The 19,034-nt window shown below is 38.2% G+C and overlaps 2 protein-coding genes across 7 annotated transcripts in view; one reads left to right on the top strand and one right to left on the bottom strand.

The window, feature by feature from the left end:
- Positions 1-19,034, bottom strand: part of Xrcc4 (X-ray repair cross complementing 4) — a 257,737-nt gene that overhangs the window by 215,588 nt on the left and 23,115 nt on the right. The window contains exon 1 of one of the 6 annotated variants that reach the window (XM_052743631.1): positions 8,546-8,566. The exons of the other annotated variants lie outside the window; for them this stretch is intronic. The gene's annotated coding sequence lies outside the window, so the exon portion shown is untranslated. Of the gene's footprint in view, positions 1-8,545; positions 8,567-19,034 lie in introns of those variants that run through there. 6 annotated transcript variants of the gene reach the window in all.
- LOC128113730 (sentrin-specific protease 2-like) lies at positions 1,731-4,466 on the top strand. The gene has a single exon (XM_052743625.1). The coding sequence runs from the start codon at positions 2,628-2,630 to the stop codon at positions 4,137-4,139; it is 1,512 nt and encodes a 503-aa protein (XP_052599585.1). The 5' UTR covers positions 1,731-2,627; the 3' UTR covers positions 4,140-4,466.

The following is a 19,034-nucleotide window of genomic DNA, read 5'->3' as shown; positions in this document are numbered from 1 at the left end:
GCTACTGGCCAATCAGTATTTTATTTATCAACACACATTCACAGCATACAGAATGACATTCCACAGCAGCTGTGATGGGTGTGATAAAGATCTGAATGGCTAATACCTAGGCAGGAGAGGATACACACAATTTCCAGCAGAGAGAGAAGAAAAAGGGACGAATCTCAGTGCTTGGAAAATGCCAATGGGAGGCAGAACAAGTCGGATATACGGGACAGAGGAAAGCAAATCAAGCCACATGATGGAAAATAGAGTAAAGGAAACAGGTTAATTAAGTTGTAAGAGCTAATTAGAAAAAAGCCTAAGCAAATGCCAAGCTTTCATAATTAATAATAAGTCTCTGTGTGTTATTCGAGGGCTGCTGATTTCAACTGGAAAGCGTACTACAACCAATTGCACCAGGAAGTACATCATCTTGGGCCAGCTGACAAGGGATATTCAAGGTAGGAGCAACTTCCTCATGGCTCACACAAGCTAAAAACACCTGTTTTTATAAGCCTAGTACAGTAAATCTATCATGTAAACATACTGTTCACCATTACAAAGGGAGGCCATTCATTAGATTATTCAGCAATATAAAGATCAGTGTGGGTATTTGAACTTCTTTGCTGTTTATGAACAAATATCTCCAAAGTATAATTAGAAAGGAGAGAAAGAAGCCTGGTAAGAATAAAATGACACCTAGGGAAATAACAATCATAAGAAAGTCAGATCTTTTACAGAAAAAAATGTACAATTTTCCTTACAGTAAAATACTGGTATAAATATACTTACATGGTTTGTTAAGTGGTTACATTTCAATGATAAACAACAAACAATATGTGTCCCTACTTCTTTGCTCACATTTTTGTAAAAAATCTCTGTACTTTTGAAAGTAGATGTAAGATCTGCTCAAGGGGCCAGAGATAATCAGTAAAGTATTAGTTGTATAATGATGGCGCCTGCATTCAGATTCCTGTACCCACTGAAAAACAATACATCTGTAACTCCAGCTCCAATTTAATTCTTCCTACTGTTTTCTAGGGATGAATTCAGGGCTAGTGTAATTGCCAGGACCGTCACCAAGGTAGTAATGTACCATTTTCTCACAAATTCTATTGACAAAGCTGAGATTTTATTTATTCTCATTGGCAATGTACTTATCCTCGGTGTGTTGGTACCTGCTATGCAACAGTTTCCTCCAAGATTGAAACATTCCACTCTAATGGGATGCTCCTCAAGTGGGAAGACAAACAACTCAAAAGCTCAGAAAGTCCCTGAAACTGACAAGATTCACTAGACCACTTTTGACAGAAAGCAATAAAAATCTGAGAGTCCCTCTCACATGGAAGGAAGCTGAGCATCAAGGAAGACTCTCAGAAGAGCCAACCTCTAAAGAAGCAGAAACCAGCCAGCTGTTTGAAAGAGGTTTAGATAAACTGAGTCACTTAGAAAGGAAACTTTCCAGCCTGTTGAGTTGCCTGCAGGGTGTGCAGTGTTTCCAGGTTCCCAGCTGTTGTGAGCTCATGCTGAGGGTGGGCTATGATGATGCACCTGTCTTTGAGTCATTTCTGCTCTTGTAAATAACCCCTCAACCATATCATTGTAAGTAACCCCAATAAAACTTATTAGTTCACTAAGTTGGACTTTGGTGGTATCGAAACTTTGATCTGTCCTGGGTTGTCTATCAGGGGAGAGTAGACGTGTATGTTTCATGTCTACTCTTTTTCCCCATGAAAAGTTTTGTCACACAATAGTACCTACTGCGTTTTATAACTGTAAAATTCTATTTTCTTTGTAATTAGTAAGCATATCGTGAGGAGCCATTTTAAAGGGCAATTATATTTTCTTTAATATTATTGACCATGATTGACAATTTCCTAAAAGACAAATGTGCTAATCAGGCAAGCTAGATTATACTGAGACTATCTAGGCAACGCTGTGCTTTACAGAAGGGAACTGAGATGTGTATGATTAGTTCGCAACAGTAACCCTGTCTTCCAACTCCTGGACCAAATTGAGGGTGAGCGGGCAGTCACCCTCCAAAGAATGTTGATTTACATTCTTTCAGTTCACATCACAATCAGCTATGGAACCTTGAAGGCTGTGGGTAGGGCAACCTCGGAGTCAGGCATCACTTGTGAGGCTTGCCTCCAATGTGTTAGCTGCATGGTTAAGGCCTGGTATCTTACAGTGGCTAGGACAATCCATCTGATTTCGAAGTTCTGGATCTTTAGCTGGTTACTGAGCCCTTGCAAGACCCTTCTGAGGAAGTAATCCTAGAACTCCACCAGGTTTCTCACAGTGGACCCCGATGAACTGCCAACATTTGATTATTTACCAATCAGTTCCTGTTGTCAGCTCAATTGACTTCTTACTCTGACTGACCCTGACATCCAAAGTCAACTCTTGTTTATGAAGAAAAGCTATTCTGAGCTCTTCATCCTGTGGACTGATAGGTTTCCAACCTTGAACCAATTTGTGGATTATACCATCATTTGAATAAGTAATTCTTCAGATATCAAGGTGACAATAGCCCAAGAATACCCAGCCAGAGTCAGGCAGACAGTTGCATTCGTTTAGAAATAGGAAGGCTATACCATACCAGGGAGCTAGCACCCATCAAAGACATTTCCTGAAGTGAGTCCATGTGGCAACCTCAACAGTGTGGGATGGAGATGGAGCCTGAAGCTTCTGGGCAAGGTCGAAAACGGAAATACAAGGATGAAGGTGGGACAGAGATCGAGTCTGAAGCTTTGGAACAAGGTAAAAAACTGAAATGCAAGAATGAGGGTGGAACAGGTTTGGAGTTTGAAGAGCCCAGCAAAACTCAGAAGAGGATACCTCAGGAACAGCAAGACCGAGAGCTTCAAAGTCAACAGCCATACAAGGATGAGTTATGGGAACCCCATCAAGAAAGTCTAAGACAACTAAAGCCCCTAGAGTGGGCCAAAGGTCCACAGGAACAGGCTGTAACTGGGAGAGAGTCTGGGGATGGTGGCAAGGGTCGCAAGCGGCCCTGTTGCATCATGGAGGAATATGCCAAAAACCACCAAAGGCAAAAGTGCCAAAGGTTGCTGCAGCACCTTCCACCCAGTGATTATATGAAATCTGAAACACAGAGAGTTCACACAACCCTGGTGGATACCTTGAAGATCAAAGGGTGTGTGGAAGGGCACAGTCATGGATCCAGAACGACTCAGTGTGATCCTAAACAATCCACTGCTGTTACCACAAAGGAATGTGTCTCACCAGACTTGAGAGTGAGGACGTGTACAGAGAACTCTTCTGATACACAGAAGAAAGATGCAGTAAACCTTGAAGGAAGGAGGGGACACCACTTGGAGCCTGACTTGCTAAGAGCAGAGGCTCAAGTCTTCCTGCATAGTGGCAGCAGTAGGTCACTCCCCAACAAGAAGCCAGTAGTTATGGCAGAGAAAAAGGCTGTTGCAGAACAGGAAAAGGGGAGAGGAACAGATGAAGTCCTTAATGTTACAGAGGATATGGAAAAGGAAATAAGAAATGCACTGGGTCCAGGACCCCAGGAGGAAATCTTAACGAGTGCATTCAAACTGCATATTACTCGAGGAGATATCCACACACTAGAGAATGGTGAGTGGCTCAATGATGAGGTCATCAATTTTTACATGAATCTTCTGGTTGAGAGAAATAACAAAAAAGGGTACCCGGCTATTCACGTGTTCAGCACTTTCTTTTATCCTAAACTAAAGCATGGCGGCTACTGTTCGGTTAAAAGATGGACTCGAGGAATAAAACTGTTTGAAAAAGAAATTATTCTTGTACCTATTCACCAGAAGGTACATTGGAGCCTGATAGTAATCGACCTAAGAAAACAAAGTATCATATACCTCGATTCAATGGGACAGACAGGGCAGAGTATCTGTGAGACCATCTTTGAATATTTACAAAATGAGAGCAAAACTCGAAGGAACATTGAGCTGGACCCTTTGGAATGGAAAAGATACAGTATGACATCAAAGGAGATTCCTCAACAACTGAATGGGAGTGACTGTGGAATTTTTACTTGTAAATATGCAGATTACATTTCTAGAGACCAACCACTTACCTTTTCTCAGCAACACATGTCCATCTTTAGGAAGAGGATGGTGTGGGAAATCCTGCACAGTCACCTACTGTAACAACATCCACCTGGTTGCTATGGCACCCTGCACTTTTCCATTGACGTTTTTATATACCTCAAGCAAGATGGGTTGAAAAGACTCAAAACAGATCCTGAGCTGTCTGATATGGATGAAGCCCACTCTCTTCAATGTAGTCCTAACCTGGGGAATCCTGCCAAATGCCATCTATAGGCTGCAAGTAACTATTGCAAGCTTAGAAAACGCTGTTCAACCCACACAAGAACACATGTTCAAAAAATACTGTTTTAGTGTTGAATTTACTTTATGAATTGTTTTAATGTTGGATTTAGTTTATGAATTGTTTTAGTGTTAGTCTTATTTTATGAATTGTTTTGAGGTTGGATTTAGTTTATGAATTGTTTTAATGTTGGATTTATTTTATGAATTCTTTTAATGTTAGATTTAGATTATGAATTATTCTTTTATCCTCTTCCCCCACCAATGATTGTTTATGTTTTCACTCACTCATTTACAAACCGTGGCAGCTATCATTTTACAATATTTGCTAGTTACCAACTCTATTCCTTGTTTGAACTGTTTATTCCTAAAAGGAATGTCCATCACAATGTCATTCCTGCTCAAGATCAGGAGGGACATCAGCAAGAAGAGGCAGGAAGTGTTGACTAGCATCTCTAATACTGGAGTTTTATCTGTTAACTTGAACATGGAGGTGTTTTTTTTATTTTATGTATACTTTAAAGATTGAAAACAGTAAAAGAAAGGACAATGAAATTGCACAAACTGATACTTTTCTAACCCATCATACTCTACTGGACTTGTATATGACGCAGAACTTTTGAGAAAAGCATCACAGTTATTTAAAGACACATTCTGTCCCAGAATTAAGGAGACTTGCTTTAGTTTGCGGAAGTTGATTAAAAGTAACTATAATGGTAAATATCCATTATTATCCCAGGTCTCATTGAATCCAAACCTCAGCTTTGCTATATTGAATTATCTGAAAAGTTTGATTCAATTTAAAGTTATGTTTTTTACTTAATTCATTACATTAATATTGCTGTGTCCCATTCAAACTGTGGAAGTGGGGATTTAGGGTTGATATTGCTAACTATACAATAATCCATTATACATGTGAAGAACTGTATTTAACTTTTCTTTTCATTATCTTACAGGTGTGTTTATAAAATTTTTATATAATAAAGTTTAAAGTTGTTCAAAACATATATTACAATAAAAAATGACTATTTTTTGATATATTCCACTTACTAAAGTTAAATCAATAAATTATTCTTTTATCCTCTTCTCGCAACAATGATTGTTTATGTTTTCACTCACTCATTTACAAACCTTGGCAGCTATCACTTTACAATATTCTCTAGTTACCAACTCTATTCCTTGTTTGAACTGTTTATTCCTGAAAGGAATGTCCATCACAATGTCATTCCTGCTTAAGATCAGGAGGGACATCAGCAAGAAGAGGCAGGAAGTGTTGACTAGCATCTCTAATGCTGGAGTTTTATCTGTTTTTTGTTTTGTTTTGTTTTGTTTTGTTTTTAATTTGTATTTTTATTTTGCAATACAGTTCAGTTCTACGTATCAGCCACAGATTCCCTTGTTCTCCCCCTATGGCCACCCTCACCTTCCCCCAAGCCCACCCCCCATTCCCACCTCCTCCAGGGCAAAGCCTCCACCGCGGACTGAGATCAACCTGGTAGACTCAGTCCAGGTAGGACCAGTCCCCTCTTCCCAGGCCGAGCCAAGCGATCCTGCATAGGCCCCAGGTTTCAAACAGCCAACTCATGCAATGAGCACAGGACCTGGTCCCACTGCCTGGATGCCTCCCAAACAGATCAAGCCAATCAACTGTCTCACCCATTCAGAGGGCCTGATCCAGTTGCTGACCCCTCAGCCATTGGTTCATAGTTCATGTGTTTCCATTTGTTTGGCTATTTGTCCCTGTGCTTTATCCAACCTTGGTCTCAACAATTCTCGCTCATATAAACCCTCCTCATTCTCGCTAATTGGACTCGCAGAGATCCACCCGGGGCCTAGCCATGGATCTCTGCATCCAGATACCTCAGTAGTTGGATGGGGTTTCTACCATGACAATTAGGATGTTTGGCCATCCCATCACCAGAGTAGGTCAGTTCGGGCTGTATCTCGACCATTGTCAGCAGTCTGTTGTGGGGGTATCTTTGTGGATTTCTGTGGGCCTCTCTAGCACTTTGCTTCTTCCTATTCTCATGTGGTCTTCATTTACCATGGTCTCCTATTCCTTGTTCTCCCCTTCTGTTGTTGATCCAGCTGGGATCTCCCTCTCCCCCAAGCTCTCTTTCCCTCGACCCTCGCCCTTCATTACCCCCACTCATGTTCAGGCTGTTCATGTAGATCTCTTCCATTTCTCCGTCATTGGGCGATCCTCGTGTCTTTCTTGGGGTCCGGTTTTCCAGGTAGCCTCCCTGGTGATATGAGTAGCAGTCCTGTCATCCTTGTTCCACATCTAGTATCCTCCTATGAGTGAGTACATACCATGTTTGTCTTTCTGAGTCTGGGTTACCTCACTCAGGATGATTTTTTCTAGATCCATCCATTTGTCTGTAAACCTCATGATGTCATTGTTTTTCTCTGCTGAGCAGTATTACATTGTGTATATGTACCACATTTTGTTTATCCATTCTTCCGCTGAAGGGCATCTAGGTTGTTTCCATGTTCTGGCTATTACAAACAATGCTGATATGAACATAGCTGAACAAGTGCTCTTGTGGTGTGGTTGAGCATTCCTTGGGTATATGCCCAAGAGTGGTATAGCTGGATCTTGGGGGAGATGGATTCCCAATTTTCTAAGAAAGCGCCATATTGATTTCCAAAGTAGTTGTACAAGCTTGCATTCCCACCAGCAGTGGAGGAGAGTTCCCCTAGCTCCACATCCTCTCCAGCATAAGCTGTCTTCAGTGTTTTTGATCTTAGCCATTCTGACAGGCGTAAGGTGGTATCTCAGAGTTGTTTTGATTTGCATTTCCCTGATGATTAGGGATGTTGAGCAATTCCTTAAATGTCTTTCAGCCATTTGAGGTTCCTCTGTTGAGAATTCTCTGTTTAGTTCTATAGCCCATTTCTTAATTGGACTGTTGGGCATTTTGATACCTAATTTCTTGAGTTCCTTATATATTCTGGATATCAGTCCTCTGTGAGATGTGGGGTTGGTGAAGATCTTTTCCCATTCTGTAGGCTGTCGCTTTGCCTTGTTGACCGTATCCTTTGCTCTACAATAGCTTCTCAGTTTCAAGAGGTCCCTTTGATTGATTGTTTCTCTCAGTGTCTGTGCTACTGGTGTTGTATTTAGGAAGTGATCTCCTATGCCAATGCTTTCAAGACTACTTCCTACTTTCTCTTCTAGCAGGTTCAGAGTAGCTGGATTTATGTTAACATTTTTGATCCACTTGGACTTAAGTTTTGTGCACGGTGATAGATATGGATCTATTTGCAGCCTTCTACATGTTGATATCCAGTTATGCCAGCACCATTTGTTGAAGATGCTTTCTTTTTTCCATTGTGCACTTTTGGCTTCTTTGTCAAAAATTATATGTTCATAGGTGTGCGGATTAATGTCAGGGTCTTCAATTCGATTCCATTGGTCCACATGTCGGTTTTTATGCCAGTACCAAACTGTTTTTATTACTGTAGCTCTATAGTAGAGCTTGGAGTCAGGGATCGTGATGCCTCCAGAGGTTGTGTTATTGTACAGGATTCTTTTGGCTATCCTGGTTTTTTTTGTTTTTCCAGATGAAGTTGAGTATTATTCTTTCCAGGTCTGTGAAGAATTGCGTTGGTATTTTGATGGGGATTGCATTGAATCTGTAGATTGCTTTTGGTAAGATTGCCATTTTTACTATGTTAGTTCTGCCTACCCATGAACATGGGAGATCTTTCCATTTTCTGAGATCTTCTTCAATTTCTTTTTTCAGGGACTTAAAGTTCTTGTCATATAGGTCCTTCACTTGCTTGGTTAGTGTTACCCCAAGGTATTTTATGTCATTTGTGGCTATTGTAAAGGGTGATGTATCTCTGATTTCCTTCTCAGCTTCTTTGTCCATTGTATATAGGAGGGTTACTGATTTTTTTGAGTTGATCTTGTATCCTGCTATGTTGCTGAATTAGATAAACAATTTAAGTAGACCTATAATCCCAAGTAAAATAGAAGCAGTAATTAAATGTTTACCAACAAAAGAAAACAAAACAAAACAAAAATAACCAGGACCAGATGGTTTTAGCATAAACTTCTACAAGACTTTTCAAGAAGAGTTAATGACAATACTCCTCAAATTATCACACAAAACAGAAACAAAAAGAGCATTGCCCAATTTTTTTAAGAGGCCACAGTTATCCTGATACCTAAACCACACAAACACTTGACAAACAATGAGAATCACAGGCAAATTTACCTCATGAACACTGATGCAAAAATTCTCAATAAAATACTTGCAAACTGAATCCAATAACACATCCAAAAATTCATCCACCATGAACAAGTAGGCTTTATCCCAGAGTGCAGGGATGTTTTAACCTATGTAAATTTATAAATGCAATCCACCATATAAAGAAACTGAAAGACAAAAACCAGATAATCATCTCATTAGATGCAGAAAAGGCATGTGACAAAATCCATCACCTCTTCATGATTAAAATCCTGGAGTGATTAGGGATACAAGGGACATACCTCAACATAATAAAGGCAAAACTATGATAATTCCATAGCCAGCATCAACTTAAATGGGGGGGAGGGACTCAAAGCAATTCCGTTAAAATTAGGAACAAGGCAAGGTTGTTCACTCTCTCCATACCTATTCAATATAGTACGTGAAGTCTTAGCTAGAGCAACAAGAGGACTGAGGGAGATCAAAGGCATCCCAACTGGAAAGGAAGAAGTGGAAGTATCTTTATTTGGAGATGATATGATAGTATGCATAAGTGACTCTAAATATTCCCTCTGGAAACTCCAATAGCTGAAAAACACTTTCAGAAAAGTAGGAGGATAAAAAATTTAACTCAGAAAAATCAGTAGCCTTCTTATATTCAAAAGACAAATGGACTGAGAAAGAAATCAGAGAAACAACTCCTTTCATAAGAGCCTCAAAAAATACAAAATATCTTGGGGCAACTCTAACCAAGCAAGGAAACACCTTTATGATAAAACCTTCAAGTCAAGTCTTTGAAGAAAGAAATTGAACAAGATATCTCCCATGTTCATGGATTGGTAGGATTAATATAGTAAAACTGGTCATTCTGCCAAAAGCAACCTACAAATTCAATGCAATCCTTGTCAAAATTTCGACACAATTCATCACATATCTTGAAAGGGCAATTTTCAACTTCATATAGAAATGCAAAAATCCCAGGTTATATAAAGCAAAACAGGAACATCCATTGCACTAAGTTTCCAGCTTGTCCCTGAGTTGTACACGACAATCCAGTTTTCTCTTCCAGTACTCTCTCCCTCCATCCTCTCCACCGTACCTGATCCCTTCTGTTCCCATCCCCCCCCACACTGTACCCATCAACATGCCATGTCTATTCTATTTTCCCTTCCCCTCTTTGTTAATTAGCTTTTGGGTCTGTGGATTATAGCATGCCACAAACCAAATAATCCAATTTTAAAAATGAGTACAGCTCCAAAAAACAACTCTCAACAGCAGAAACTCAAATGGCTAGGAAGCACTTAAAGAAATGTTCAACATCCTTTGCCATCAGGAAATGCAAATCACAATGGTTCTGAGATTCCATCTTACGCCTGTCAGAGTGGCTGAGATAAAAAAAACACAAGTGACAGCTCGTGCAGACAAGTATGTGGAGCAAGGGGAACACTACTCCACTGCTGGTGGGAGTGCTGAGTTGTACAGCCACTGTAGAAATCAATATGGTGATGCCTCAGAAAATTTGGAATTGATCTACCTCAAGATCCAGCTATACCACTTTTGGGCATATACTCAAAGGATTCTATCACAAGGACTCTTGCAAAACTATGTTCATATCAGCTTTATTTGTAATAGCCAGAAACTGGAAACAACCTAGATGTCCCTCAACTGAAGAATAAAGAAAATAAAGATAAAGAAAATATGGTACATTTACACAATGGAGTACTACTCAGCTGTAAAAATAACATGATGAAATTTGTAGGCAAATAGATCAAACTACAAAAAGAAAATCATCCTGAGTGAGGTAACCCACACGCAGAAGAAAAATATGGCATGTACTCACATATAAGTGGATATTAGCTGTCAGTATAGGATAATTGTGACTGCTTTATTTTTTTTTTCTAATGAGGGAGAGAAAGGAGTTAGGTCTGCATTGCAGGGGAACTAGAGAAGAACTGAATAGTGAGGGAAAATCTTTATCATATATTATATGAAAATATCTAGTTTCAATAAAATAAAGGCAAGGCAAAACAAATAAAAAGCATTCAATCTCAGGTATTCTATTATAGCAGCACAGAATGGAAAAAGACTGGCATACTACACCAAATTCAAAGACTTTTTACTCAATGAAGAGCACATAACTTTGGCACTTTCACTCTTCTGTGACCTCAAGGTATTTTCTTTTGCTATGAAGATGATTATTTGAAAAATAACCAGACATGGATATCTGGAGACTGGAATTGGAGTCAAGAACACAGTTCAGAACAAACATGGTTTCAGTATGAACTCTTATGCACTCAATTTCTGATGATGGGAACTAGTGCAACTTCCTAAGCTTATTTAGTATCACTTTACTCTCCTGTAAACAGAAGAATAACAGCATCAATCTTATTTACTAATTTCTAGGAGCAGTAGATAGCAACAAGGAAATCTTTACTACAGTTTCCAGAAGCATGAACACTCAACACTCAAATGTTAATTGTAATTATATTTCTTTCTAAAATTCTTTGAGTTAAGCAATGAACAAAAAATTACATAAATCTTTCCAGCTCCTCTTTTCTCTTATGGGATCCACTAACTAGAACAAAATGCTTTCTGCCAGTCTTTTTTTATCAAAAGAATATTTGAGGAGGAGAGTGATTCTCAGGGCAAGCTGGCAGGAATTCTAAGCATCCTTTGATTTTTGTTCATCACATATTTCTCATTATAGTAAGAAGACATCTGACTTAATCTAGAAACATCTCATTACTTTGAGGATCTTCTAATAACTGTCCTTCTAGAAACTTGAATATATACAAAAGTGTCTGACAAGTCAAAACATTATTATAACTCCTCAAAGAAAGTTAGATATAACAGTAGACAAATATTAAGGAGTTTTCTAGTATTTAAAAGCGTTACTAGGCCCTGGCTTGACTTGGGCTAATCTTCCTGTCCTAGTAAGAAGACAGGAAACTCAGAATAGGCTCTTGTTTAGGAGGAGTTTATTGGAGAATGCCTGACCTCTTTCTTTGATTCTCTGGTTAATACAAAAGAATTCTGTATAATGTAAATGTTCCTACAAAGGTTAAACATCTTCAACCTGTGTTCCCGCAAAGGAATCATATTTAACAATTACAGTTTCAGACAACAGGAATATATTTCAGTCAATTCAAAGAGAAACAAAGAGAATTAAAAGAAGGAAATGAATAAGAAATCTGCAGCAAAATGTTTTTGAGGGTGTTTATGATTCTCTTACCAGAATTCATCATCGATGCATCTAATCCTAACATACAGTATATCTACAAATAGAATTTTAAATACCTGTAGTAAAAATCTTATTACCTTTGTTTCTTAACAGTCATCCATTCCTTTAGGTTCAGACCCATGTGAGGTTTTTCTTAGAGAAAAACCCATGTTAGTATTCTAAAAGGGTCTAATACAGAAAACTTATGTCACTCAAATTTAAGACACAAAAACTCATATGATGTCCATGAAAGAGCCAGAGATGAGTATAGAAGTAGAATCCCCATTTCTTTTGTTGGTGAATTTAATTAAACCAAAATGTTCTTTATGACAAAGCAGAATTTATTTGTTAAAATGGAGAATTACATCTGCATTTTGACAAGAAGGCCAAACCAGATGTTTCCTTGCTTCTAAGATGGTACCTCATGCATGGACTTGAAAGGAAGGTAGAAGCTGTTTAAGACTTAGAGACTGCATAAAATTAATAATAAAAGCTTTGTGTCTTTCAACAGTCACTTTGGAGACTATTATCTGGAGAAATCAGCAGAACATATGGTCACCAATAGCAAGAGCAACTGCAAATTTTTATGAAGTTCAGATCTCTGATGAGTCCCCTTTCTAGAGTGGCAGTATAGAAAATGGTCCATCTTTAAGCCTAGCAAGTATTTTTCAAAGAATAATGCAGAAATTCACTCCTGCAGGTTAGGTGGGTCTTGCAGGATGGTGTAGTGTGTCTGGATTCGGTTTACTATAGGAACTTGAATCCCTCATTGCCTGGTGCTGATAGAGGAAGAGGGAGAAGGAGAAGGGAACCATAGAAAGTGGGCAGGGGTATCTGTCACCAAAGGACAAAGGACTGCCTCTGGGTAGAGGGGAGACAGACAGGGCACATAGGAAAATGACAGTTTATAAAGGTAAAGGAGAAACCCCCTGGTAGGATGAGGTGGTTAATTTTAATTGGGCATGTTAATTAGGTGAGCCAAAGGGGGCTTCTGATTGCTGGACTTCAATATTGTGATAGGTGGACTTTGGTAGTCAGCCTCAGGAGGAGGAAGTGGCCAAATAAGGGAACAGATCTTGGGGGCTAGCTCCAGGAATATAATCTGTTTTTAGCACGGCAGAGGGACTTGGGGAGAAGGGCAATGTCTGCCAGGGCCATGTGCTTGAGTGGCTAGTGTCCCTTCAGTTCTTCTTTTGAACCATAGCTGTGCACTAGTCCTACTGTGCTCCTCTTAAAGACATATAGTAACTGGTTACTTAGTAACCAGGCCACCTTTCTTGTCTCTCTATTCCCTTCTTCACTGAATACCATTCACTGTAAGTCTGAACATGGAAGTGTCTGAAGTCTCATTAAAAAGGTTACAGAAGTCAAAAGACTAGAGGTAGAATCAAGCAACATCTCATGGACACTTCAGTGTAGCTGGCAATTTCTTTGGGCCACTGACCAGCTCCCACATAAAGGCACGGAGACTTAGTACTAATTATGTTTGCCTGGCATTAGCTTAGGCTTGTCTCACTAGCCATTTTAACTTTTTTTTTTCTTAAACATCCATATTTTGCCTCGGGGCTTTTTACTTTCTTTCATTCTGTATGTCCTACTCTCCTGCTTTCTCTATGCCATTTCTGGATGGCTAATCCCTGGTGTCTCCATGGCATGTCGTTTTTTCTTCCTTGGAGCCTAAATTCCTCTTACAACTTACTCTCCTTGACCAAAGTCCTGCCTACACCTCCTCACTCGCTATTGGCTGTTCAGGCTATTGACCAATCAGGTGCCTGAAGCTGGCAAGGTAAAACAGCAACACATCTTACATAATTAAACAAATGCAACATATGTTTACATAGTTAAACAATTGTTATGCAACGTATCTTTGTATATTTAAACAAATGTAACCCATCTTTTCATACTTAAATATTTTGCAACATTTCCTGCTTTTTGTCTAAATTAAAAGAAAGGTTTTAGTTTTAACATAGTAAAACTATATACAATAAGAATTATCAAGTAGGAATTACATTTACAATATCCAGTTCATTTGTATTTGGGAAATTTAGAGAAAATACTCCATTATCCTATTTTGGTGAGTCAAAAGTTGTGCACCTAACTTATTTTCTATCCTAACTTGTATTACCAAACCCAAATTATCTTTTTGGACCTCAAAGCATTTTCTTAGATGAACAATTTAAGTTTTTATGTTTCTCAACCTTATACTTATATGTGTTTCCTTTCTGAATTTGGTAACAAGGAAAATTATAACTATCCTGACTTCAACTCCATTACAGACCCAAGAAAAAAAATTATATATCCTGAGTAAACAGGAAAGTGGAGCAAGCACCTTCCAAACCTAGGGAAATGACAAAGAAATCTGCTTGCCTGGCAGTCACCCAAAGTTCCTCTGTAACACTGGGGTATAACCAAACCTCTATCCATGCCATATCAAAGAATGGCATGTAATAAGTCATGAGGACTCTGTAACCAACAAGATTTACCATGTCTCATCCAGTCTCAGAGTGGTTCCCTTGTTAAGGGATCAGCATATATACCACCTGCCTCATGGTTTTTATAAGTTTATTTCTTTATGTCTGTAGACCATGTTTTCAGGGGGTCTCCTATTAATTTTGAAGGAATCCACAGCATTTCATTTCCCGTGGAAACAAAAGCAAAACCTCTCCTGCAATGCAATACTTTTTTTTAAATTCCATTTTAAAGTTAAGATATTCCTAATGTATCTAGGCTGGTTTAATTCAGCAATTCCTTTTACAATCCCATGTCTCTCAGTAGCTGCTGTTCATTCATCAACATTCAAAATATTCAAGTCAATATAGCATCATACAGGATCCAGACTCCCTGTGCACATCACCTCTTTACATGGCTTATTCTTTCTTTATGACTTTACTCTTTCTTTAAAGACTTTACATTATTTAAAATTATTTATTTTTTGCTATGACTATCTATACCCATTTTCTTTTCTTTCTTAAGCACCTACACACACTGTAACCTGTTTAAAGGTTTTTCTAGTCTGGACCTGTTTAATTGTGCTCCTGTAGTGTCTCTGCCCATGTGAGCCAAACCTTAAACTGCCAAGTGGCATCCAAGCCCACCTTCTTGTAGCTCTGGCAGTTGGCTTCACCCCCTCCTCAAGTCCAATACAGCTGAGCCTTAAGCCCATAGGCCTGGCTGAGAGGAGTTTTTAACTGGGAGCTGCATTTAACTAGAAGCTGCATTTAGCTGCCTCAGCTATAGAAAGTTGGTGTCCACACTCTGGCAGGAACTTTTACTCAGCTTGTTGATTTTACTGAGTGTGCTGTCTGCTCTAGTGCTCTGCCGTACAACAGCGCCTCTGAAATGAGCCATATCTGTTTTTTGTCATGTTTCTATTTTGCTTTGTTCTCTTCTTTTTTTTTTCAGCCTGCTCATACTCAATGTGCAGATTCAGGCCCCACATTTGGTGCCAACAATAGTTGGCATTTTCTTTGAGCCTCCAACCAGCTCCCAAATTAAGACACAGAGACTTATTATTAATTATGGAAGCTCAGGCTTGTCCTACGAGCTCTTTTAACTTAATTTAAAATGTTTCTATTCATCCACATTTTGCCTCAGGGCTTTTTACCTTTCTTTCATTCTGTATGTACTACTTTCCTGCTTTCTTCGCGTCTGTCTGTCTGGGCTGGCCCGGGTGTCTCCCTGGTGCCTTTTCTTTCTTCCCCAAGACTAAATACATCCTTTCTTATTTTCCCTGTCCAGAAGTCTTGCCTACACCTCCTTCCTTGCTATTGGCTGTTCAGCTTTTTATTAGACAAATCAGGGGCCTTAGGCAGGCATAGTAAAACAGCACACATCTTTACATATTTAAACTAAACCTCCTTCCTCACTATTGGCTGCTCAGCTTTTTTATTAGACCAATCAGGTGCCTTAGGCAGGCAAGGTAAAACAGCAACACAATCTTTACATATTTAAACACATCCAACACATCTTTACATAGTTAAACAATTGTTATGCAAAATAAACAAATGCAACCCATCTGTTCTTAGTTAAATAAATATAACACAACATAAACAAATGCAATACATCTTAAAAAGTTAAACAAATGCAACACATTTTTTATACTTAAACAAATACTCCAAAATACTTCAGCTTTTGTTCTTAGAGGAGAAATCAATATGACTGTCAGAATTCTTACAAGAAAAAAAGTGTAAACAGGGTAAATTTCCATGTGTTTTGATGGACTTTTCTTGCTGCTTCTTGTACACATGCAAAGAACTGTATAGATTCATAATAAGAATGCTCCATTTTATTCAGTTCATATACATTTGTTTTTAGTAAGTATGTGGAAGTAGAACATGACAACAGTATACTAATTCAAGGTTCTTTATAGAGCTAGGGAAAGTGTCTTAAAGTCTGAACATCTCATAATTTCTTCTAGAAAAAGGTGGCATTTTACGTCCTTTTTTCTACTCTATGGCCCAAGTTTTCAAATATCTTTTCTAATTTAATTTACATTTTAAGTATGTAACTTATTTACTTTCCACCCAAACTCATTAAAGGGAACTAGAAGAATAATGACTAAGCCACTTTGATACAAACTTGTGGACTGCTATTCAGTATTTGGCTCCCTTTCTTGGTTAAAGACAGGGTTGTTTATCTCTTGTTTCTACAGGAGATAGAAAATGAACCATTCCTATCCCCTCATGGTAGGCAGGCAGAGCACTATTATAAGATCTAAACTTCACTACTGCCATTGGAATAAATTAAAATAATAGTCCCCCATCCCATGTCTAGGACTTTAGCTAGATGGCTTTCCAGCTCCATTGATTATGTACTATTGTGTGTTGTCCTATGACTTTTTTTGGAAATGGAATGTTAAAAGATATGATGTTGTAGAGGGTGGAAATGCATTCAACACAGGTTGGTTTGTCATCTTGAACTATTGTCACCAAAAGAAAAACTGACAGGTAATTCAATAAAATGAGACAACGTTAGAGAGAACCCATCCTGACTTTGGAAGTAAGCACACATATGCACAGGTCAGAATCACTAGTCCCCAGTTAGTAAAACAGAGATGAGTAAATTATTATAATTCACCACCTCTGGAGTTATTTTGGCATGTAACATGATTATGGTGACAACTGTCAGATACTCTTGATTCTGGGACTTTTTTAGCCTTAATGATTTATTCAGCATTATTTAATTGGAGTTCTTGTCACTTCAAAACAATGTCTAAGTATCAACAGTTAGAAAATGAGCAGAAATGTCAATGTGGCATAATTCATTCATTCTGGGATTATAATAAACACAATTAATACTTTAAAGTAATTTTTATATTTATTCCTCTTGAATCACATTAATCTCAACTAATCAATTAATCTGTTGCTCAGATGTTCTGTGTGGTACTTGAAGAATTGATAGTTCTCAAAGACATAAAATGAAAATCCTGCCTGCAGCATAGAGAAATTGACCTTGACACCCTGTCATGGGAGTGTGGAACAATGGAATAATAATGGTTCTATTCCTCTGATAGGAACACATTCTATATAGCACAATTCTTCAACATGACATCTACTAACACTTTTTGTAACTAACATAGTTATAGAAAAATATGATGGGCAAAAGTAAACTTAAATACTACAAAATTATTCATTCAGCCTTTTTTTCTTTTTCCTTCCTTCCTTCCTTTCTTCTTTTCTTCCTTTCTTCTTTCCTTCCTTCCTTTCTTTCTTTCCTTTTGGTACTAGTTCATTTTTTGCCTGGTTCTTGGAAATGTTCCAGTTTTCAAAAGTCTCAGAGTGTACATAATTGAATGGCATAATAAATACCAGATTGACCAGTATTTTATAAGGTATGTAAAAAGCATGGAGACATGTTTGCCATTATTGCCATAAACTAGAAAAAGCAGAGAAATTTACAAAGTTACAAGTTTTGATCCTTGTAATCCCAGATAGATGACTTTCATTTCATTCAAGACAGAATTGAGCTTCATCATTAAAAAAATAATATTATTTATTTGGTATTAATTTTCTATTTAGTACAAGGCATTTAGTTCTAGAAACTGGATCACACTCTGTTATATGCATATAGCCTTCCTTGACTAGTATATACATTTTAAGTTTATTATCTTTTGCCTTTATATAAAGTCCTTGGCAGACTATTTTTAATGCATATATTTTAGAGACAACTGAGTCTGTTTCTTGTCAGTCCTAAATGTAAATGATTTTCTTTTCCTGATGGTTGAAAATGCTTGAAGTCAAGGCATTAGAGGGTAAATTCAATCCATCTGCCTTTCTCCAAAGAATTAAGAATTTACATAACAGATAGAAGTTTACTTAATAGTGTTCATTCTGTATTTCCAAGAGCAAATGAGTTGGCCACCCTTAAAAGACTTTCAATTCAGATGAAACATTGAGTTGTAGAAGTAAGTGTGGGAGAATAGAGGCAAAAAGAAAAAGGAGGAAAGGCAAAGATTTAGAGAGCAAGTAGTAAGACTTTCCACATCTTCCTGAGAACAAAGCAAAGGAAAGGGGCTGGAGAGATGCTCAGTGGCTAAGAGTGCTCACTGCTGGTTAAGAGTGCCAGCTACTCTTCCATGGATAGGAGTTCAGTTCCCAGCACCCATGTCTTTGGGCAGCTCACAACTGCTTGTTACTCTAGCTGCAGGGGATCCAGTGCCCCATTCTGTCTTCTGTGGAAACCCACACACATGACATTCACTCAGAGACACAGAATCACACAAATAAAAAAAATAGTAATAATAAAAAGAACAGAACCCACAAGGAAAGAATCTGATGGTCAGAAAAAGCAAACACATAGAAATTAGAACATGAAATTCAAATGTATCTACTTGCCATTAATCTAACCATGTTTTTCCTGCAAAAGCATGTTTCACAAAAGTTAAAGAAATATACTCACTGTTACTGCCCCCTCCCAGGTAAAATCATTAACATGCTGGCATATGTTATTGCAGTTATTTTGACTGTGTGTGGTGGGCTGCATATTCTCATACACATTAAGTTTTTCTCTGAAGACCATATTCCAAAGTCAATCAATCAATCAATCAAGATTATCAACCAATATTTTTTGATGTCAAAACTTAATTTCATATTTAATGGTCACACAAATACTGCAGCCTATAGATTTAAAAAAGTGACTTCAATCCAAATTTTCAGTAAATACATCCCCCCACATTATTTAAATGGAAATTCAGCCCCATTGCACTATGACTGTGTAAAGGCTGTTAAGACATGAGCGTCAACTGGCATTCAGGCTGTTGTGCACACTGAATATTCCATCACAGTCCACCTCTGCTTA

This window comes from Peromyscus californicus, unplaced genomic scaffold (genome assembly GCF_007827085.1).
Source record: "Peromyscus californicus insignis strain IS unplaced genomic scaffold, ASM782708v3 Scaffold_18__1_contigs__length_77618521, whole genome shotgun sequence".
Taxonomy (NCBI): Eukaryota; Metazoa; Chordata; class Mammalia; order Rodentia; family Cricetidae; genus Peromyscus; species Peromyscus californicus.
This window is presented reverse-complemented; position numbering and strand designations above follow the sequence as displayed.